The sequence below is a fragment of the Rhinoraja longicauda genome, chromosome 2 (assembly GCF_053455715.1).
Source record: "Rhinoraja longicauda isolate Sanriku21f chromosome 2, sRhiLon1.1, whole genome shotgun sequence".
In the NCBI taxonomy this organism is placed as follows: domain Eukaryota; kingdom Metazoa; phylum Chordata; class Chondrichthyes; order Rajiformes; family Arhynchobatidae; genus Rhinoraja; species Rhinoraja longicauda.
The window spans coordinates 90,121,205-90,145,857 of record NC_135954.1 but is presented as its reverse complement, the minus strand read 5'-3'; the positions used below and the strand labels follow the sequence as shown (position 1 = coordinate 90,145,857).

The window sequence follows — 24,653 nt, the reverse complement described above, 5'->3', positions numbered from 1 at the left end:
CGCCACTCCACCGCCCAGCAACAGGTCACAGCCGTCGCTGTACCCGGCCCCCGGGACCAACAACAGGCTGCAGCTCCACCTGGACCACACACACCGCGCTGGGCCCACAGCCCCCACCAGGCAGAGCCCCTCAGCACTGCTGGGTCCTACTGCCCACCCTCTACTACAGGTAACTGCAGCAGGGGTTCCACTGGGTCTCCCCCTTCCCCCTCCAGCCAGGCGACCCCCAGTACTCCCCACATCGGTTCTCATGCCCCCCTCTACCCAGCTAACCCACCACTCCCCCACCATACATCCCCTCCACCTGCCCCCCTGCCTCCATCCGACCCCAACCCCCACCATTGCCGGGTGTTCACCATCCCCTCTGACCTCCCCCTTTCAGACACCGAACGGTCGGTCCTCAGCAGAGGCCTTACCTTTGATCCCCTCCGCCCCCACATCAACGAGTTCCGCGTCCGCCATGACGTGGAGCTCTTCTTCCGCCGCCTCCGCCTCCGAGCCTTTTACCATGGCAAGGAGTCCCGACCCCGCACTGATGACCCCTTCTCCCGTCTCCAACGGACCCCCTCCACTTTTACCCCCCAGTATGGCCTAGTACCCTCACTAGAACTTTTTATTTCAAACTGCCGGCGTGACATCGGCCGCCTCAAATTTTCCACTCCCCTGACTAACTCCAACCTCTCCCCTCCTGAACGTGCAGCCCTCAACTCACTCCGCAACAACCCGGACTTAATAATTAAACCCGCTGACAAGGGAGGGGCTGTGGTAGTCTGGCGTGCTGACCTCTACCGCACCGAGGCCAGACGACAACTATCAGACACCTCTTCCTACCTATCCCTGGACCATGACCCCACCGATAAACACCAGACCTTCATCAGCAGCACCATCACCGACCTCACCAACTCCGGCGAACTATCCCTCAGTGCCTCCAATCTCATAGTTCCCCAGCCCCGCACTGCCCGATTCTACCTCCTACCCAAAATCCACAAACACAATTGTCCCGGCAGACCCATTGTCTCTGCCTGCTCATGCCCCACCGAACTTATCTCTACCTACCTCGACTCCATCCTATCCCCCCTGGTCAAATCCCTCCCCACCTACGTCCAAGACACCTCACACGATCTCCATCTCCTGGATAACTTCCGGTTCCCAGGCCCCCACTCCCTCATTTTCACCATGGATGTCCAGTCACTCTACACTTCCATCCCCCACAAGGATGGTCTCGAAGCCCTCCGTTTCTTCCTCGACCGTAGAACCAGCCAATCCCCATCGACCAACACTCTCCTCCGCCTAGCAGAGCTGGTTCTTACCCTCAATAACCTCTCCTTTGACTCCTCCCACTTCCTCCAAACCAGAGGCGTAGCTATGGGCACTCGCATGGGCCCTAGCTACGCCTGCCTCTTTGTCGGGTACGTCGAACAATCCCTGTTCCAGACGTACACTGGCCCCATCCCCGAACTCTACCTCCGCTACATCGACGACTGCATTGGTGCTACCTCTTACACCCATGCAGAACTCACTGACTTTATACACTTCACCTCCAATTTCCATCCTGCCCTTAAATATACCTGGACTATCTCTGACATCTCCCTCCCGTTTCTGGACCTCACCATCTCCATCACAGGAGAAAAACTAGTGACGGACATTTATTACAAGCCCACCGACTCGCACAGCTATCTGGACTACACTTCTTCCCACCCGGTCCCCTGCAAAAAGTCTATCCCCTACTCCCAATTCCTCCGTCTACGCCGCATCTGCACCCGGGATGAGGTGTTTCAGACTAGGGCTTCCGAGATGTCCTCGTTTTTCAGAAAACGGGGCTTCCCCTCCTCCATTATAGATGAGGATCTCACTAGGGTCTGTTCTACATCCCGCAGCTCCGCTCTTGCTCCCCATCCCCCCACTCGCAACAAGGACAGGATCCCCCTCGTTCTCACCTTCCACCCCACCAGCCAGCGGATCCAACATATCATCCACCAACATTTCCGTCACCTACAACAGGACCCCACCATTGGCCATATCTTCCCATCCCCTCCCCTCTCTGCGTTCCGCAGAGACCGTTCCCTCCGCAACTCCCTGGTCCACTCGTCCCTTCCTACCCAAACCACCCTAACCCCGGGCACTTTCCCTTGCAACCGCACGAGATGCAACACCTGTCCCTTTACCTCCCCCCTCAACTCCATCAAAGGACCCAAACATTCTTTCCAGGTGAGACAGAGGTTCACCTGCACCTCCTCCAACCTCATCTATTGCATCCGCTGCTCTAGATGTCAACTGATCTATATCGGCGAAACCAAGCGCAGGCTCGGCGATCGCTTCGCTGAACACCTGCGCTCGGTCCGCATTAACGCAACTGATCTCCCGGTGGCCCAGCACTTTAACTCCCCCTCCCATTCCCAGTCTGACCTCTCTGTCATGGGCCTCCTCCAGTGCCATAGTGAGGCCCGCCGGAAATTGGAGGAGCAGCACCTCATATTTCGCCTGGGCAGTTTGCAGCCTGGTGGTATGAACGTCGACTTCTCCAACTTCAGATAGCTCCTCTGTCCCTCCCTTCCCCTCCTCCTTCCCAGAGCTCCCTCTATCTTCCTGTCTCCACCTATATCCTTCCTTTGTCCCACCCCTGACATCAGTCTGAAGAAGGGTCTCGACCCGAAACGTTACCCATTCCTTCTCTCCCGAGATGCTGCCTGACCTGCTGAGTTACTCCAGCATTTTGTGAATAGGCCGCTGTGCTGGACCTTGCTTTCTTTTTATTCTGTACTCTGTCTCTTACCTCAGCCAATCGGACGCCTGCGTCGATCTAGGTCCCGCCTCCTCGATGAGTAACAAATTGAACTCAAAGAAAAAAACACCACTCTTTCACTTTTTCCCACCGTTTTTTTAAAGTTGATTTTTTTCTCTAGCAAGATGGCTGCTCTCCCATTCTATGTTCAGCTTCTCGAGGTAGAAGAAAACCTCCAGAATCCTGGGGCACATTAGGCACATTCATGTGCAAAATTAGGTATATTCTTTAAAGATAAGCTGTTAACTGATGCAACTGCAAGGGTATCAGTAAGGTTGGCATATATATTTATTTAAGTTCTTGCCTTCAGCGTGCTATGTTTACAGTATTCTGCTAATTTTCTGTTTGAACTAATGTGTCTGATTATAGAGTTTGTAGTGTTTTGCTACATACATCCGTGACTTTAATTCTTTTGGTTTAGTGATTAACATTGTACTTTATATTCAAGACAAGATCTAACAAGAACAAATGTGATTTTAGTACATCAGTGTGTGCTTCTCTAATCTGTCGTCTTAATTCAATATCATCTTTGTCGTATTGATTAAACTCTGTGATGCCATGCCATAGATCGGATCCACCAAATATTCCTTATTCTAACTCTAGCTAGTCCCTTGGGATTCAGGATCACTTGCTTCACCCTAGTTCTGTAAATTCTGATATGATTAATGAGGCTGATGTGAGAACTTCAGGTCCTCCACAGATGAGGCTCGAGGTGCTGGACAGCTTAGTGCACTCCTTCCTCTACTCAGACTTATCTTCCGTGGACTCTCAATGTCTGGACTTGAGATTCTCAGTTGCATGTTTAGTTTAGTTCAGGGTTGCAGGGTGGAACCAGGCCATTCGGCCCAGCACACAACCGCAATCACCCATACGCTAGTGCTATCCCACACACTAAGGACAGAAGGCAATTAATCGATCAATGATACTTTATTGTCACATGTACCTTGGTGCAGTGAAATGCTTTGTTTTGCATACAACCCAGTAAAATCTTATAGCAGATCTCACCTAGGTTGCGTACAAGTGTTGCCATGTTTCTGAGAAAGTTGCAAAAGTTCACCGAACAGTCCTATCCTTTCCTCCCGCAGCACTTGGCAGCAGATGGTCCCCCGCCGGTTCCCCCTTCGTTCTTGTTGGCCCCCCACTGGGCAGCTCTCGACGGGCCACCCACGCTCTCGACACCACCCCTCCCCCCACCCCCTCCCCCCGCTGGATCCCAAGGCATTTGTACCTTCATTATACCTACATTAAAAACAAGGGTAGGACCACACGAGGCCAAAGATGGTCATTTATGCCTGGAGCCATAAGAAATGGGCGAGTATTTTGCATCATTATTCACCAAGGAGAAGCACACAGAGTGAGGCAAGGTCGGAAAGGGGTACACTGTTACTCTAGGGCATGTTGCTTGCAAAAAAGGTAGTAGGTCTTTTGAAGAACATTAAGAGAGATACATTTCCAGTGCCTGAAAGAGGCAAGAGGGAAGAGGGAAGCCTTGACAGAGATCTTTGAATCTTGTTTAACCATCAGCCCTCCATCAGTGGTGGGGAAATTATTGGAGAAGAAAGCTATATATGGGATTTACTCACATTGAGAAAAGCATGGGCTTATTAGGAATAGTAAGCATGACTTTGTTCTGGTGAAATCTTGATGAAGATGATTAATGATGGAGGGGAATGGATGTTATCTAGCTGTACTTCAATAAAGCTTTCAATATGGTCCCTCGTGACAGGCTGATCCAGAAGATTAAGGCACGTAGGATCTATGTAGACTGGGTAGATTACTTTCAAAAGTGGCTTTGCCATAGAGGTCAGAGGGTGGTGATGGAGGGGAGTTATTCGGACTGGAAGTCTGTGATTAGTGGTGTTCTGCAGGGATCAGTGCTAGGACTGTGATATAATAGACAATAGACAATAGACAATAGGTGCAGGAGTAGGCCATTCAGCCCTTCGAGCCAGCACCGCCATTCAATGCGATCATGGCTGATCACTCTCAATCAGTACCCCGTTCCTGCCTTCTCCCCATACCCCCTCACTCCGCTATCCTTAAGAGCTCTATCCAGCTCTCTCTTGAAAGCATCCAACGAACTGGCCTCCACTGCCTTCTGAAGCAGAGAATTCCACACCTTCACCACTCTCTGACTGAAAAAGTTCTTCCTCATCTCCATTCTAAATGGCCTACCCCTTATTCTTAAACTGTGGCCCCTTGTTCTGGACTCCCCCAACATAGGGAACATGTTTCCTGTCTCTACTGTGTCCAATCCCCTAATTATCTTATATGTTTCAATAAGATCCCCCCTCATCCTTCTAAATTCCAGTGTATACAAGCCTAATTGCTCCAGCCTTTCAACATACGACAGTCCTAAATATACCTAAATGATTTGGCTGAAAAGGCAGGTTTGGCTGATTAGTAAGTTTGTAGATGTCACACAAGTTGGTGGAATTGTGGAAAGCGAGGAAAGCTGTCAAATGATACAGCCTGAGACAGATCATTTGGAAATCTGGCAGAGAAATGGCAGATGGAGTTTAATCCAGACAACTGCGAGATGTTGAACTTTGGGCATTCAAATGGAAGAGGAAAATATACAGTGAATGGCAGGAGGAAGGTCTTGGAACGCAAATGCATTTCTTCCTGAAAGTGGCCGTGCAAGTGGATAGGGTGGGAAAGAGGTTGTACAGAATACTTGCCTTTATTGATCAGGGCTTTGAGTTGAAAATTTAGGAAGTCATGTTGCAGCTGTATAAAACTAGTTAGACCACATTTGAGGCATTGTGTGCAGTTCGGGTCATCTCATTATAGGAAGGATGCAAAGGCTTTGGAGAGGGTGCAAAAGAAGTTCATCAGAATACTGCCTGGCTCAAAGAGCGGTGGAGAAATTGGACCAACTTGGATTGTTTTCTCTGCAGCATTGGAGGCTAAGGGGCGACATGAAGAACGAGGAGGAGATAAGACTTTGCCTTCCATCACAGTGAGGGTATGCCTAGAGCAATCACTGTGATGGCTGTTTTGTGTAAAAAATTGTATCTGTGTGTCTTGTGTTCTTTAATGTCTACTGCTGGACCCTGACGTGAGAGGACGCTGGCGTTGATTATTCGCCGCTTTTCCGTCAGGATAGTTTGTCTGTTTGTTTCTATGTTAATTGTATTTGTAAAGCGCTTTGTGCATGTGTTAAGGCGCTATATAAAATAAATATATTATTATTATTATTATTATTATGATAGAAGTATATAAAATTATGAGGTGTAGATAATCAGAGTCTTTCAGTGTGAAAATGTTAAATGCTAGAGGGTAATACTTGATTTAACTTGAGAAGTGAAAGTATAAATGAGATTTGTAAGGCAATTTTTTTTAATGCAGAGACCAGTAGGTGCCTGGAAGGTGCTACCAGGGGAAGTGGTGGAAGTACATACGACGACTACATTCAAGGGGCATTTAGACAAGCACATGAACAGTCAGGGGATGGCAGGATTTAGACCATGTGTAGGCAGATATGATTAGTTTAAAATGGCATCCTGGTTAGTGCAGACATGGTGGGCTTTAGGACCTGGTCTTGTACTTGATGCTCTATATTCTATGACGTATGTGATTACCACAGTCTGATGTGTCATCTTTCATGAAGCCGATTATGATTTTCTGAGGTGGTAACATTATGAATAAAGCTCCTCACAACAGGTTTCAGAACTTCAGAAGGGATACTGTCTATTCTGGAGGCCTCAATTTTGAGTTAGCACGTGGCTTTTTTTAACTGCTTTTCAGTCAAGAACAATGGCAGTGTGAGACCATAAGGACTTCTGTTGAATGGAGTCGAGACCACTCAATGTAAAGAATAGTGTCACAGTTGAGGACAGCATTGAAGTATTAGAAGAATAATTTCCTGTTACTACTTTAGATCCACAATGAAATTCTCTTGTCTACCTTTACAGCTCCTGCTATACAATCTTGTCCAATCCAATTTTTGTGGAGTATATTTTTTGACCAGGTTTAAAAAATATTGAAAAGCCCACGTGTGGTTTAAAAAATAAAAATAAAGAGCCATGCAGGATGAAACATCTAAAAAAAGGAGGAATTTGAAACTTCTTTTTTCGTGTCCATCATTCAAATGTTACGTCACTGTCATCGTCCGTCCTGAAAAGGGCGCAAGCATCTGGCGACAATCAGTGGGAACCATCCCTTGTACAGTACAACTAAAAATCCAGGTTAGGGATGATATCAAAAGAGCTCTGGCAACTACATGAAACTGGAATCATGCCCTTACCATAACGGTAATAAGTAAGTCTACTTTTAATCCAGCCACCCAAATAATTGAAAAATTACAGTAAAATCTGGCTCAAGGATTCTAACAGCCTCATTTCAACCAGTGTCTGAAAGTCTGACTGCCATTTCCCTACTAGATGCCTCACCCCACGAGGCAAAATCATTTGATAACAGCCAATCAGAGGTATAAATTGGCAACATGCCAGGAATTTCTCCGCCATTTATTACCCTTTCTAGTTCCCTTGCTTTCTCATGCCACCATTATCCATAAGAATCATTCAACACAGAAACGGTCCTTTGGTCCACCAAGTCTGCACCAACCATTAAGTACCTATTTTTTCCACTAATCCTACATATATATATATATATATATATAACATTTTCATCCCCCCCCCCATATTCCCATTAACCCCTTACAGATTCTGCTGCTCAATTACACAAGTTGTGATTTACAATTGACCAATTGAACTGGGATATGTGTAGAAACTAGAGCACCTGGATGGAACCCACATGGTCACAGAGTGAATATGCAAACTGCTCATAGACAGCAGCAGAGGTCAAACTTGAACCTGGGGCTCTAGAGCTGTGAGGCAGCAGCTATATCACCTGCACTACTGGGCCACACTTATTCTCATTCATCCTTTCAGATTTCACTCAGTATTCTTCTCCTTGTCCTTTTATCTCTTCCACATTTCCATTGTACTAGTCCCTTCTTTCCCTATCCCACAGCCAGTCCCTTGCGTTCCCTCTTTCTTCCTTTCATCCTCACCATTCTCATATTTATCTCTTCACCTCACATTCCTCCCTTGCCACATTTCCCTTTGATTTGATTATTTCCCAGCTCTCCTGAGAAGTACTCGTGGTAATTTTTTCTCGTGTGCAAGAACAGGGAAGATGTAGCAGTTTAATAAATAATAGTAAATAGATAATAAATAGCTGGGATTTGCATCCTTTAATAAATGCCAGCAAAGTTTAGAAGATCTAAAGAGTGGTTACGAATAATAAACATAAGAACGTGAGTGTGAATAACTTGTAGTAATGATTGCACACTAGGGTAATAACTGGTTTTGACCTGTGTGACAACAATAATTTGTGGCAATTGTTCTTTTAATCGGTTAGACCGTAGTTACTAGTTATTAGCGCCGCATATTTTATTTTTTGAAACATTTACACAGAGAATCTTCACAAAAATGGATAATTGCTAAGGAATATTCTCAAAGGTATCACCTTGGCAGAAAAAGGGGGACACAATTGTTTTTTCTATATTTATATTTATTCATAAAATAAATGACTAAAGTCTTGTTGTACCCCTGGGTACAATGGGTACAATGACAATAAAGATATATTGTATTGTATTGTATTGTATTGTCTAAAAAGGTAATTGGTACGGTGGGTAAAATTAAAAAGATTTTTTTTGTATTTTCCTTTTGTTGGGGGAGGGGATGTTGATGGGGAGGTTTAGCAAGGATTTTGGAATCTTTTTCCTTGGAGTTAAATGCATTGTGGAGGGTCTGTGTTAATTGACTTCTACATTTTGTGTAAAACTAAGCAGAGCTGAGTTGTTTTGAAGGGTTTTTGCTTTTGTGTGTGATTTACTTCACAAATTTACAGTGGAGTTTTGACAAAATAATTAGAGTACAATGATTTTCTGGGGCTTCAAAAAAATAGATGGATCGTTCATATGTGATACAATGTGAAAGTATGAGTAAAATGCTGGGGATGCTGGAAATCGGGAATAAAAATAAAAATGCTGGTTCAGGAAATCAGTAGAAGCAGTATTTGTGGGGAGCAAACCAGTTACATCAGAAAATCTGGAGCTGTAACAGGTTAGTATTGAGGGGAAACAGAACTGGGAGGAGAATAACAAGCATCTATTACTGGAATGTACAAGAGATTAAATGAACAGAGGGATCATGGTGAAAGGCAACTGAGCAAGAAAAGAAACAAGAAGATATATCTGGATAAACTGCGAATGGCAACAGCAAATCATTGCCAGTAAATGTCTGAAACAAAATCAAGACAGTGATAAGTGATGGATTGGTGAAAGATAGATTTTTAATATATTGTATGCAAATTATATGAACTGATTTCAACTACTTTGTTGTGTAGGAGACCGTCGAAGTATTCTTGAACCATCCATCTGTGAAAGATGACCCAGATTTGGAAGGGCGCACTGCATTTATGTGGGCTGCTGGGAAAGGCAGTGACGATGTGCTCCAAACCATGCTAAGAGTTAAATCAGACATTGACATCAACATGGCAGATAAATATGGTGGAACAGGTCAGTCTTCCAATTAATATTGGCGGATTATTTTGTACTCTGGATAGCATAATTAATGCAACAAATGATGTTACCTTTTTGTTGGAGAGATGGTTATCTCGGGTAATACCCACCACAGTTATCCATTGGAAAGTGGTAATGCAGTCCATGTGTTGAAGAGATGCCTACTCTGCTGTTGGGTAGGGATTCCAGGATTTGATATAGAGATGATGACGAATCCTTGTTGAGTTGCTGCAGCATATCATGTAGATGCTGCACACTGTAGCCATGACATGTGGGTGACAGAAATAATAAATATCTAATGTAGTGATGAGGTACCAGTTCAGCAAATTGTTTTGTTCTGGATGATGTAGGGTGTTTTTTATGTTGCTGTACTTGTACTCATTTAAGCAAGTGAACAATATTTCATTGCATTCTGCTTTGTGCACAATGGAAGGACTTAGGGAATCAGTAGGTATAGAACAAACAGCCTCCAAACAGCTTTTTGTTGAGTTTGACTAGAAATCAGTGCACTATAGAACTGATATACCATTATCTGTTGTGGAAATGCATAGCTCCCTTTTACACAATATTCCATATTTGTAGCTTTACCAGGTTGAGATCTTTTGGTTGGTTGCTTTTTAATGGATTGGCATGTGGTAAAGTTAGCATTTGAACAAAATACTCAGGATTCTTTTCTTTCTTTCCTGAAAAAGTAGGTGCAAGTTCCGAGACTTGCAATAAGGGAAAGATTGGTATCCCTATAGGTAATAACTGAAGTTAGTGCTCCACAAGGCCTTTGTATTACTTTTCTCATACTTTGAAGATGGATTTACATTTTTTCATGCAACTTTTCACTTTCAGTATGACTCAAAGTGCCTTAAATTAATGAAATATAATTGATGCGTTATCACTGTTATTTTTGGGAAAAATATCAGCCTTTTTCCAAAACTGCCAGAATCACATGGGTGCAGTTTTTACCTCAATAACTATGGGCATAAATAATTACATGGCCTGGGTTTACAGCCTTCTTCGGACCAAAACCTATTTTTTTCAACTGACACCGTTAAATTAATGGAAATATTAGACAATCTTTATTAAAACATGCTGCACCACCAGCACACTTTGTATATTTCTTCTGGCTATACCAACAATTCTTGTATATTCTTTCTTAAATAAGAGAACCAAAATCTTACACCTTGAGTGGTCCAATTTACACAAACTTTCTGTACATTTGGAACAATACTTCTCTATTTAATTATTTCAAAATCCAAACAAAAAAGGACAATTTGTGATTTGTCTTAATTGCTTTCTGCACCTGCTTGCCAGCTTTTATGTTTCATGCACAACAACAACTTGATTCCACTTTAATTTACTTATTTGCTATCACTCCGTTTCAATAAAAATGTGCCTTTTGATTCCATCCGCAGAAGATCATGACCTCACATTTCCCCACTTTCCCCCCCATTTTCCAAATTTTCACTCAGCATATTAATTGTTCCAGAAATGTTGATTCCCTCCCATCCATTTTTGTGACATCCGAAAACCTGGATGTCTCACACTCTGTTCCCTCCTCCATGTCATTAATATATATCGTAAATAACTGAAAGCCAAGAACTGATCCTTGGGGCATTCCATTAGTTGCATTCCTTTTGCTTGAAAAACAGCCATTTATTCGGACTCCTCTGTGACATTTATTCATCAATTTATGTAAACATACTTCATGCAATACTCTGAGATTATCTTGCACATCAGCCTTTTATTTTTCACCTTATCAAATGTTTTCTGGAAATCTAAAATATGCCACATCTACAGTTCCCCTCTATAAACTCTGCTTGATATATCCTTGTAGAATTTTAGAACATTTATCAAATATGATTTTTCGTTCTTTGAGCATGTTGACGTCGTTTGCTTGCATTAAGCTTCTCTAAATGACTCGCCATTTTGTCTATGAATATAAACACTAGCATTTTGCCAACCACAGAAATTAAGTTAACAGGACAAAGGTTACAAGCTATTTATTTCCATTTTGACAAGAGAGTCACATTTGCAGCTTTTCATTCCACAAGTATCATCCCAAAACTTGGCGAGCTTTGAATAGTTTTATCCTGTGGCCTCTACTATTTCAGCAGCCATTTCATTTATGCCATTGTGTCCTTGTCTCCCATTAGTTTTTTCCAATACCTAGCTTCTCTTCAATTTGGTGAGTATTTTGCTATATCTGGTTGTGTGCTAAATCCTCCTGCTTACTCTGCACTCTAAGCCAAATTGACCTGGCTTGATTCTCTATTAGTCTGTTAACTAAATTTAAAAGTTTCGTTGTGTCTGCACTCCGGCTCAAATCACCATTCCTCTGAATTTTGTATCACCTTCATTCTGTATCTCCCGGAACAAACTTCCTCCTTATTCCTGAGCCTGGAAATCATCTCGGCATCACTGGCGGTTCCCTTGCGTGTCTTGCAGTTTCCTACTGGATATAATATTCTAAATATTTCCAGATCTTCATTTATCACTCTACCTTTCAAAATATTTTTCCAGTACCCATTCTTCCCACAAAAAAAATTATGGCTTGACTTTTATTCCTTCGATCTCAGTTTAATTTCATCTCTCCTTCAAATGATTTTACACGAAACGTACTGCATAAAGTTAAGTTATTGTTATCATTTCACGTAAAAAAAACCTGCTTGGGACGCATAACTGCACACATTATAACCCGAGGATTCTAAACCTTGGGAAAAATAATCAGTCCATGAATATGTGTGTGGAGTTTAGAGTGAAGGATGTGACCTTCAGAATAACCAGGCAATTTACATGCCCATGGAATAAGGGTACAAAATGAAATACCGGCACGTAATTTTTAATACAATTTATGCATGGTTAGAGTTAAATGTATGAGCGGTTCTTGGTTGTGGCAAGATGCAATGCAGTACATATCCCCCTAATAGGCAGAGGGGTATTTTGAGACGAGAAATAGAAGAAACTAGACAAAGTGGACCCGTTGGGCCCAAACCTCTCCTGCATTGGTGCAGCACCCTGTCCTCCCCCCCCTCTCTCCTCAACCCCCCTCCCCTCTGCCTTTTCCCCTTCTCCCCTCCCTCTTCCCCCTCCTTTTAAACTTTAAAATGTGAATAACTTAAAAAATATAACACCGATTTCAATAAAACTACTTGCATTATCACTAAAGTGACAATGGTGAGTAAGGTGGGGCTAAAATTGTCGTGCTATCGTGTACCGTTTTGGCTGAAGTTCAGTCACAAACAAGATAACAAACAAGGGTTTTAGGATATAGATGTGAACATAAGTAAAAGAACTACACTTCTTGAAAGAAACTGAGGTACAGAGAAATGTCCCTGCATACACCTATGTAAACTTGAAACAGCCATGAAGATAAATTTCAATGGACTGTGTCCCGCTGATATGCAGTAATCATGTTGTGAAAAAATGGGGTTTCTGCAGCTCCAAGTTACAGCAGACTACAAGAGGAATATTTGCGGAAATTCAAATCCTACCTTCCATAGAGGAAGACACACTCCGTCTCTCAAGTGAAGGGAAACAAATGAAGCCTATAACTACACAGAAAATGAAAAGATCATTTGAGGGAGATATGCAGCAGCTTGTATTCGAGCCACAAATATTATTAGTTATGGAACTATAACGATAATCGTGTGCATGAAGGAACTGCAGATGCTGGTTTAAACCAAAGATAGACACAAAATGCTGGAGTAACTCAGCGGGACAGGCAGCAGGTCTGGAGAGAAGGAATGGGTTTATTCACAAAATGCTGGAGTAACTCAGCAGGTTAGGCAGCATCTCGGGAGAGAAGGAACGGGTGACGTTTCAGGTCGAGACTCAGGTCTGAAGAAGGGTCTCGATCTGAAAGGTCATCCATTCCTTCTCTCCAGAAATGCTGCCTGTCCCGCTGAGTTACTCCAGCATTTTGTGTCGATAACCATAACCATCTGTATGGATAATGTACAGGGAGAGAATATGCAGGAGCACTCAAATGTGTATCATTGCAAATCACCTAATATTTAAAGTTAGAAAGCACCAGCTTATGATGTGTTTTTGGAAATCACCAGGAGACAAATAGGATTGCCCAGAAAAGGATACAACAGGATGGGTTCACAGTTTTCTATCAGGAAACCTTAACCAGTATTATTTTGTGGTACATGTTCTGGGTGCTAAACCTACAACAAATAGCTATTTCGTAAAATATATAATCAGGTTTTTATTCAGTAGCATGGCTCATTCAAGCCATTAGGCTGCTTGCACGTTGAATTAAAGAAGAGTTAGGGTGCCCCCTTTAGTAACCACAGGCACTGCCATGATTGCTGCAGACTGTGGCTTTAGCTTCTCGCATAAGTAGTGCTGCAGCACTGAACTCAGGGTGTGTTCATTGCCAGTGTTGTCTCGCATTGCTTAGCTCCATGGTGACAAATGAATACTGTGCCATAAGAAATTCAATCCATCTGTCTATCCATAGACACTGACAGCACTGAAAGCTTTTCATTGTCTAGCTTAATGGTGAAAGTGAAATTCCTCCTCCTTAGTGTCGGAAACAAGTAACACATTTGCAAAAACTGCTCTCCAGTGCTGTCGTCAGTCACTGGACATGACGGTAGTTGAGCTAGCTGTTCAAACAAAGCCCTTTTTGTATTTGCCTGGCCCGAGAATCCTGCTGGTCACTGTGACTCCATCATTGAAAATTGGAATTACAAGACGACTTGTGTACTTGGAGTGGGAAACAAGCAAACAACATCAGAGAGACCAATGTTGGGAAAAAAGCAGGCCATGCTGACACAGCAGCTCTTTATTGTTGTGCCATTATGGGCATCCCATATGTTACTTGTTTAACAGATTAACAATAACCATTTCATAAGTGGAGGAGCATTAAGCACAATTGAGAGATCAGAAAGGTCAGAACTTGCCAGCAAAAGGCATGAATGAGCAAATCTTCTGAACAGCAAGATATCACTTTTCTAATTCTTTATCCCTTTGCAGTTTCAGAGCCTGTTGAACATTTGACACGAATCCACAGCTAAACAATTGGTTGTGGTGTTTTGTTCTTTACAGTGACAATAAAAGACTGAATGCGTGGACAAATAGAAAAGGCGTCTCAAAAAAATATTGCTAGGTTCCTTCATAGATGTATTTACACTTCCCAATGCGCTATCAAAACATTTTTCTTCTATATCACTCTACCAAACCTTTAATCTCTATTAAAAATGTGACCATTAAATTTCATGAACCAAAGAAATGCTATAAAATAGGTTGAAATATGAGTTACACACTTTTGCCTGCGTGCAGTCTTTTATGTATCTTGGCTCAACATGATTTTGTCATGGGAAGGGGTACATTTACCCTCTCTACCCTTTGAGAAGATGTATAATTAAAGGCTTGGGATCTAATATTTCACACGAACATTCAGAAAGGGAAAAGTGATAAAATAGTCTTTTCAATTTGCCATGGTCAATTTTTCTCACCCTATAATGCTGACATGCATTTTCTATTGTGCTCATGATGTGGATATTAAACTCCTGCCTGTAAACTGTGAGAGTCCTTAGATTCTGCTTTAATGAAACATAAATCATTTCATAATACCTCCGAAGGCCAATTTCACTTGAAAATACCCATTTAGGATAGTAGTCTTCATATTAAGGAGTTCCTGGGGTTTAGAGGTGACTTGCCTCGACTCTAGTTTTGGGGGGTTTGAGGCACCTGATAAGGCTAATGTGGGAATATAGTCCACAATAAAGGTATATCACTTCTCGGCCTTTTGGCTAAGACAAAGTATTAATGATCCACTAACAGCAGCCTGTTCTTATCAGTGCAGTATCTGTATCTGAGCTTGGTTGGGTCGAGGATGAGGATTGTGGACGAGGATCGTAGATCAAGGACGGTTTGAATTGGAGGTCACGTCGGTGAACAGGAGTCTGGCTTAGGGGTGGATGCATGCTGGTTGGATAACCAACCTAACACCCTTATCCAGGCGGGACGGCGGCAGGAAATGGAGCGGGAAGACAGGGTATCCGCAATACCTAGCGAGTGTCGGTGAAGGACCTCAGTGAGGGAACTCCCTTCTCACGGGACCGCTTCACCAAGAAGATCCTGCTAGAGGCCTGCAAGTTCCGGGTCGAGGACATTTACGGTCTCCAGGACTTCCCGGGTAACGGTTACTTTGATGTTACCTTCAAGTTCCCGGCGGGATGGCAGAAGATGCTTCAAGACGTCCGGGAGAAGGGGATCAAAGCTCCGCTGTCGCTGCTGAAGGTGCAGCCGCTCTTCACCCTTCCCACCAAGAAGGAACGGATGATTAGGGTGCACGTGTTCAACCCGCATGTACCCGTCGTGGATGTCCTCACCTTCCTTGCTCGTTATGTCGAAGGGGCAGGGGACTGTGTGGATGTGAAGGACTTGCTCGGGATCTGGACAAGAAAACGGCAAATGAAGGTGAAGCTGAGGGTGGACGGGAAGGGAGCCATCATCCACCCTCCCTTGGTGTTCGCTATCGGAGGGAACTAAGGCTACATGTCCTATGCGGGGCAACCCAGGGTGTGCAGGAAATGCAACAAACATGGGCACGTGGCGGCCGAATGCAAGGCAGTTGTCTGCAAGAACTGCAAGCTGGAAGGCCACGACACGAAGGACTGCAAGGAGAGCAAGAGCTGCAACCTGTGCGGGGAGGCAGGCCACCTCTACAGGGCCTGCCCGAAACGAGCCTGCACCCATGCACAGGCGACAAGAGGGACTGCTGCCAACACCCCCAGGGTGGTCGAGACGCCTCCCACCACTGCCAAGACCCCAGAAAGGGTGAACAGGAGTGACGACAGCCTGACCACCTCGAGCCCCCAACCACATGGGTGGTGGTGAAAAGGAAGAAACACCAGAGGACTCTGCCCAAAGAGCCGAGGCAGGAGGGAAAGGGCTAGTCCAAGAAAAGAGACAATAGACAATAGACAATAGGTGCAGGAGGAGGCCATTCGGCCCTTCGAGCCAGCACCGCCATTCAATGTGATCATGGCTGATCATTCTCAATCAGTACCCCGTTCCTGCCTTCTCCCCATACCCACTGACTCCGCTATTCTTTAGAGCTCTATCTAGCTCTCTCTTGAATGCATTCAGAGAATTAGCCTCCACTGCCTTCTGAGGCAGAGAATTCCACAGATTCACAACTCCCTGACTGAAAACGTTTTTCCTCATCTCCGTTCTAAATGGCCTACCCCTTATTCTTAAACTGTGGCCCCTTATTCTGGACTCCCCCAACATTGAGAACATGTTTCCTGCCTCTAACGTGTCCAACCCCTTAATAATCTTATACGTTTCGATAAGATCCCCTCTCATCCTTCTAAATTCCAGTGTATACCAGCCTAGTCGCTCCAGTCTTTCAACATATGACAGTCCCCCATTCCGGGAATTAACCTAGTAAACCTACGCTGCACGCCCTCAATAGCAAGAATATCCTTCCTCTCCCAGATCAACGCCAGCAACCTCTCCTTGTCGGAGGATGAGGCATACATCGAGGACCCGACGACGGAGGCAGAGGAAGAAAACAGGGGAGGAGAACGGACAGGGAAAGGACACGCCTGTTGTCCCCCAGCTCCAGGAGAACGGGAGCATTGCAACGGTCAATGGGCACCAGCTCCAAGAGATCAGGAGCAGTGCAGCGGCCAATCGGGCCCAGCTCCGTGAGACCAGGAGCAAGAACTCGGGCACCGTACGTACTCCAGCTACAGGGGATGGAGGGGGCGGTGCGCCCAGAAGAGGCTGGAACAAGGAGGGCCCCTCCGACAACAACCCCAGCTAAACCAGAGAACAGCCCCCTCCCTGAGGAAGCCAGCACCCAGCACCTGGGGCTACTGAACGACTGGCCGTTCTCCAGAAGCTCCCACCGCTGCTGGCCATGTCCCGGCCGCTCGTTCTGGCCGGTGAGTTCAACTGCATCATCGATGCGGCTGGACGATCCGGCAGTGCCGACCAAGACTGGACAGCACCTCCAAGCTCCTGATGGAGACGGTCAAAGACGCAAAACTGCGCGACGCCTTCAGCGACCCTGCAGGCGGGTCCCAGCCGCGGTTCACCTGGTCGAGACCGGACGGTTCAGACTTCCTCTTCATGTCGAAGGCCGTCATGGTAGACACGCCGATCTCACGCCGGTGATCTTCTCTGACCACTGCTTCCTTCAGGCTTCCTGTCACCTACAGGAGGACCAGAAGGCGGGCAGAGGGATGTGGAAGTTAAATGTGGAGTTGTTGACTGCAGAGAACATTGAGGAACTAAAGAGGGACTACGCATGTTGGAGAACTGTGAAGCCTCTCTTTAACTCCCCGACACACTGGTGGAAAGCAACCAAGGAGAACATCAAGAAGTTTTTCATCTCCAAAGGGGTTCAGAGAGCAAGACAGAGTAAGAGGGAATTGTGTCAACTCCAGACAGATTTGCAGCAACTGCTCCTTCTGCAGTCGGGAGGGGTGGATGTGAGGGAGGAACTTAGAGAATTGAAGGGCTGACAAGCTCGGCTCTTTACCTCCGAATCCTCCAAGATCATCTTCCGGTCCACCACATGGAGCAGGATGAGACGTGCTCACGCTTCTTCTTCCATAAGGTTCACAGGGGGAGCTCTGTGATCAACAGCCTAGGGAGGAGGACGGCTTGGTAACATCCTTGCAGACAGACATGCTGAGGATCTGCAGATCCTTTTATAAGGATTTGTATGAAAGAAAGGCCGCAGACAGCACCACCTCCCAGAACTTCCTGTCCTCTATCACGGAGGTCTTGGACGACAGCAAGCAGGAGAGTCTGGACCAACCAGTGACCCTGGAGGAGCTGATTGTCTCCATCCGTTCCGTTGACTCAGTAAAACTCCTGGAAGCGATGGCTTACCGGCAGAGTTGTATTGGGCTCTGATTGACTGGGTGGGCCCGGACCTGCTGGAAGTGTACAATGACATGCTTCTAGCCGGCAGCATGTCAGACTCTATGAGGAAGGACAGCATCACCCTAATCTACAAGCAGAAGGAGGAAATGAATGATATAAGGAATTGGAGACTCATCACTTTGTTGAATGTTGATTACAAGATCCTGTCTAAGGCCATCGTCAACCGGGTCAAGTCTGTTCTGAGACAGGTGATCCACCCGGACCAAACCTGTGCTGTACCTGGCAGGAAAATCTCAGACAGCCTGGCGCTGCTGAGAGATACCATTGCCTACGTGCAGGCAGACAGGTGGATGCCTGCCTGGTCAGCTTGGACCGGAAGAAGGCCTTCGACACGTACATGAGGGACGTGCTCTCCAAAATGGGCTTGGGGAGGGAATCAGGAATTGGATCCAACTACGCTACACCGATATCTGTGGTGCAGTCCAAATCATTCTGATGGTCACCTTCGTGTGTGGCTGCATCAGGCTAAGCATAGAACCAAGGCACGTGGGCACCAAGTGTCACTACCTGCTGAGGTTCTACCTGTCCCCGGTGTTGCGAAGGATGGGCCTGGCGCAGATGCCACGCAATGTGCCAGTCAGCTGGATATTGCCGCACCATCTGTCGTTCGTGGAAAGGTTCTTCTGGACCAACACCTTTGGCCACAAGTCCATCGGGCAGTGGTCAGCACGGAACGTCCTGCAGGCACTTCAGGGAAATGACTCCATGGATCCTGTGGCATGGTTCCCAGAGCAGACTGCCCAGCTTGTCTGGCGAAATGCCTCATCGCCAGAACACCCACAAGCACCAAGACCTGACTTGGCTGGCGGTGAGGAGAGCCCTCCCAGTCAGATCCTTCCTGCCCCGCCGGAACCACATTACCAGTGCACGCTGCCCTCGGAATGGCTGCTATGGAGAGGAGACCGTTGCCCACCTCTTCACAGAGTATGGCTTTGCAAAGGGAGCCTGGAGAGGTTTGCAAGAGTCCCTGTCACGATTTATTCCAAACAGCTCTGTCACAGAGGACTTGGTGATTTACGAACTGTTCCCAGGGACGCATTCAGAGACTGACATCGAGTGTGATGTCCTCTCCCAGGCCAACATTCTTGGTATCGATGCCCTAGTTGGAATGGTGATGAATGATGTTTAAGCATCTGCAGAAGAACAGTCAGAGTGTTCAGGAATGGTTTTGTTATCCCAGGACGTCGCAGAGGCATAGCGGTAGAGCCCAGGTTTGATCCTGAACATGGATGCTGTCTGTACGGACTTTGTGCATTCTCTCTGTTACCGTGTAGGTTTTCATCGGGTGCTCCAGTTTCCTCCCACACTGCAAAGACGTACAGGTTTGTAGGTTAATTGGCTTTGGTTAAATTGTAAATTAGAGTTAGAAATACAGCGCAGAAGCAGGCCCTTCGGCCCACCGGGTCCGCGCCGCCCAGCGATCCCCGCAAATTAACACTATCCTACACCCACTAGGGACAATTTTTACATTTGCCCAGCCAATTAACCTACAAACCTGTAAGTCATTGGAGTGTGGGAGGAAACCGAAGATCTCGGAGAAAACTCATGCAGGTCACGGGGAGAACGTTCAAACTCCGTACAGACAGCACACATAGTCAGGATCAAACCTGAGTCTCCGGCGCTGCGTTCGCTGTAAGGCAGCAACTCTACAGCTGCGCCACCGTGGCGCCCTAGAATTGTCCCTAGAGTGTAGGATAGTGTTAGTGTATGGGGTGATTGCTGGTCGAAGCGGACTCAGTGAGCCAAAGGGCCCGTTCCCACGCTGTATCTCTCTCTCTAAAAGATCCCCCCCACATCCCTTCCGCCCACATCGCTAGATTTACGTTTAATTTCCCCCCTCCCCTCACCTTATCTGACATCCTTTTGTCTCCTTTTCACCTGTGGCCTTTGTTTCTTACATCACCCACCTACCAGGCACCCTCCTCCCATCTCCCACTTACGTATATAAACCTATCACTCGCCAGCTTTGTCCCGCACACGGTGTGGTCTTCTTTACATTGGTGAGACCAGACGCAGTGTGGGTGACTGTTTTGCGGAGCACCTGTGTTTTATTTGCAACTAGACCAAGTGGACCTGTTGGGTCCAAACCTCTCCTGCATTGGGGCAGCACCCTCTCCTCCCCCCCCTATTCCCCTCCTCCCCTCCCTTCCCCTCCCCTCCTCCCCTCTTCTTTGAAAGAGCTTTCTTAAAATGGATAATTCTTTTCATGATCCACAAGTCATGCTTTCCTGTATTAAAAATGAAAATGCTGGAAATATTAAGCCAGGCAGAATTTGCCGTAAGATTAATGTGTGTAATGTTTCAGGTCTGTGACCTTTCATGAAAACTAAGGGCATGATAACTCCACTTATGTTGGTTTTATTTATTTCATCATGGATGCAGCAGGACTTACAAAGCGTTTTTTGGTAATTTATGGTTTTATTTCAGATATCCAGCATCTATGGAATTTTGCTTTGTGAATGTGTGTGTGTGTTTCTACTTATTCTATATGTTCAGCTTATCAATGAACTGCAGATAAATCATTAAAGATCATAAGACTGCTGATTGATAGTGGACAATTAACATCGACTCATTAACTTTTCTTTGAAAACATACCCAACGTATTTTAAGAACTGTACTTAATGGTATTTATTGGCCATGAATAGATATAGTGTGCATTGTAAATGTAAGAAATTAAATTGGAAGGGTTTATTTGTGTATATTTGTCAATATGGTCCTGATCAAAAGTTGAAATTCCATTTGAAAATGTTTGGTGTTTTTATTTTCCACGTCTAGCTCTGCATGCTGCAGTTCTTGCAGGTCATGTCAGCACAGTGAAGCTGCTGTTGGAATATGGGGCACAGGTAGATGCCATGGACGTGATGAAACATACACCACTTTTCCGGGCTTGTGAGATGGGCCATAAGGAGGTGATCCAGACACTCATTGAAGGTTAGGTTTATTTGTTATTGTTGTAAGTGCTGCAACAGAATAATACTTGTGAGTGCAGGTATACAGTGTCCTCCATAATGTTTTGGGACAAAGACCCGTCATTTATTTATTTGCCTCTGTACTCCACAGTTTGAGATTTGTGATAGAAAATAATCACATGTGGTTAAAGTGCACATTGTCAGATTTTAATAAAGACCATTTTTATTCATTTTGGTTTCACCACTAAGAAATTACAGCAGTGTTTATTCATAGTCCCCCCATTTAAGGGCACCATAATGTTTGGGACACAGCAATATCATGTAAATGAAAGTAGGCATATTTATTATTTTGTTGCATACCCTTTGCATGCAATGACTGCTTCAAGTCTGCGATTCATGGACATCACCAATTGCTGGGTGTCTTGTTTGGTGATGCTCTGCGAGGCCTGTATTGCAGCCATCTTTAGCTTATGCTTGTTTTGGGGGGCAGTCCCCTTCAGTTTTTTATTCAGCATATAAAAGGCATGCTCAATTTGGTTCAGATCGGGTGATTGACTTGGCCACTCAAGAATTGACCATCATTTTGCTTTGAAAAACTCCTTTGTTGCTTCAGCAGTATGTTTGGGATAATTGTCATGCTGTAGAATGAAGCACCGGCCAATGAGTTTTGAGGCATTTGTTTGAACTTGAGCAGATAGGATGTGTCTATACATTTCAGAATTCATTATGCTACCATCAGCTGTTGTATTATCATCAATGAAGATAAGTGAGCCAGTACCTTCAGCAGCCATACATGCCCAGGCCACAACACCCCCACCACAGTGTTTTACAGATGAGGTGGTATGCTTTGGATCTTGGGCAGTTCCTTCTCTCCTCCATACTTTGCTCTTGCCATTACTCTGGTATAAGGTAATCTTTGTCTCATCTGTCCACAAGACCTTTTTCCAGAACTGTGGTTGCTCTTTTAAGTACTTCTTGACAAACTGTAACCTGGCCATCCTATTTTTGTGGCTAACCAGTGGTTTGCATCTTGCATTGTAATCTCTGTATTTCTGTTCATGAAGTCTTCTGCGGACAGTGGTCATTGACAAATCCACACCTGACTGCTGAAGAGTGTTTATGATCTGTCGGACAAGTGTTTGGGGATTTTTCTTTATTATAAAGAGATTTTTTCTGTCATCAGCTGTGGAGGTCTTCCTTGGCCTGCCAGTCCCTTAGCGATTAGTAAGCTCACCAGTGCTCTCTTTCTTCTTAATGATGTTCCAAACAGTTGGGTTTGGTAAGCCTAAGGTTTGGCTAATGTCTCACAGATTTATTCTTGTTTCTCTGTCTCATAATGGTTTATTTGAGTTTAATTGCCAGAACTTTGGTCCTCATGTTGATAAACTGCAATAAACGTTTCCAAAGGTGATGGAAAGACTGGAGGAAAGACTAGGTGCTGAGAGCTCTCTTATACCTGCATGAAGGAGACAATTAAACACACCTGAGCGATTACAAATACCTTTGAAGCCATGTGTCCCAAAATTTATGGTGCCCTGAAATGAGGGGACTATGTATAAACACTGCTGTAATTTCTGCATGGTGAAACCAAAAATATATAAAAATGGCCTTTAATAAAATCTGACAATGTGCACTTTAACCACACATGATTTTTCCTAATTACAAATCTGAAATTGTGGAGTACAGAAGCAAATAAATAAATGATGGGTCTTTGTTCCAAACATTATTGAGGGCACTATATTTATGAATACCTTCTCTTCTTTTTATCAGCATATCCACTTGACCTCACTTGAGTGTACCATGTCTATTAGGAGAATATCCATAGAGTGCTTTCAAATTCTCAATTGCTTATACTTGGTATGTGGTTAATAGCCTAATCTGTCCTTCTTTATCTGGGTAAGAGGCATATTTCATGATAGTTGTACTGTTAATATAAATTAAAATTGCTCTTTTATTTTAAGAGGTAAACCAAATCATTTAAAACTGAGGTGAGAAGAAACCTTTTCACCCAGACAGTTGTGAATTTGTGGAATTTGCTGCCACAGGAGGCCAATTCACTGGATAAATTTAAAAGAGAGTTAGATAGAGCTCTAGGGGCTAATGGAATCAAGGGAAATGGGGAGAAGGCAGGCACAGGTTACTGATTGTGGATGATCAGCCATGATCACAATGAATGGCGGTGCTGGCTCGAAGGGCCGTGGCCTCCTCCTGCACCTATTTTCTATGTTTTCTATGTTTCTATGTGTTTTGCATTGCAGCGGTTAGGTCAATGCAAGAGAAATTAAGAGGAAAAGTTAAATGCCTTGATGTAAAAAGGCTTTCCAGAGTGCACTCTATGATTTCTTGTGGATTTAGGCAGAGCTGTTGCATCTCAAGCTGTGATGCATCTCAATAGGATGCTTTCCACGATGCAACTATAGACGTTGGTAATAGTCGATGGAGACATGTCCAACTTCCTTAGACTTCAGAAGCAGTTGAGGTGTTTGCTAGTTTTCTTGAGCCATAGCTTCAATGTGGTAGGTCCAGATAAATTGTTGGTGATATTTACACCTGAGAACTTAAAGCTCTCGACCGTCTTGACTTTGGCACCATTGATGATGACTGGGACGTGTACACCACCTCGCTTCCTGGAGTCAGTAACAAGCTCCTTTGTACTGATGGAGAAGATGTTGTCTTGATACCGTGTTACTAACTCTCTATCTTTTTCCTGTACTTCATCTTGCTCAAGATCCAGCCCACTCTCGTAGTATCATATGCAAAGTTATAAATGGAATTACTTTGGAAAGCAGAATTTGGCCACACAGACGTGAGCATATAGGGAGTACACTCAGGGGCTGAGAACACGTCTGTATGAGGCACTTATATTGAGAATTATTGTTGAGGATATTTTGACTGATTGCGGTCTATGGGTCAGGAAGTCAACGATTCAGTTGCAGAGTGGGGTGCAGACTCCTAATTCCAGGAATTTGGAGGTGATTTTGTTTGGGATTGTGGTGTTGAAGTCAGAGCTACAGTCAAGAGCAAGAGTCTTTTATTGTCATATGTCCCGGAACGGAACAATAACATTCTTTCTTGCAGCACCACAACAGATATTATAAACAAAGTATTCTGTAAACACCATAATAAACAACAAAAAAGTTCAGTATATGAAAAAACAAGCAAACAATAATAGTGCAAAGATGAAAACAATGCCCCCCAAGCCTGTGTAGTTCAGAGCTTAGTTACAGGTTGCAGTGTTTAATAGCCTGATGGTTGTTGGGAAGAAGTTGCAACTGAACCTGGATGTCAGTTTTCAGGGTCCTATCCTTTCTTGCTGATGGCAGGAGTGAAATGAGAGTGTGGTTTGGGTCACTGTTGAAGCTAGCTACCTTTTTGAGGCAGTGATTCCTGTCGGTCCCTTTGAAAGAGAGGCGGGGAGGTCAGTACCAATGATGGACTGAGCAGTTTTTACCTCTTTTTGCAATCTTCATCGTTCCTGGGTATTCAAATTGCCATGATGCAACCAGACAGTATGCTCTCT

The 24,653-nt window shown here is 44.7% G+C and overlaps 1 protein-coding gene across 11 annotated transcripts in view; it reads left to right on the top strand.

Moving 5' to 3' along the window:
- Positions 1-24,653, top strand: part of invs (inversin) — a 169,891-nt gene that overhangs the window by 95,998 nt on the left and 49,240 nt on the right. For all 11 annotated transcript variants that reach the window (XM_078423464.1, XM_078423482.1, XM_078423427.1 and 8 more), the window contains 2 exons: positions 9,140-9,311; positions 21,000-21,155. In XM_078423464.1, the coding sequence (XP_078279590.1) occupies positions 9,140-9,311; positions 21,000-21,155 (328 nt within the window). The remainder of the gene's footprint in view (positions 1-9,139; positions 9,312-20,999; positions 21,156-24,653) is intronic.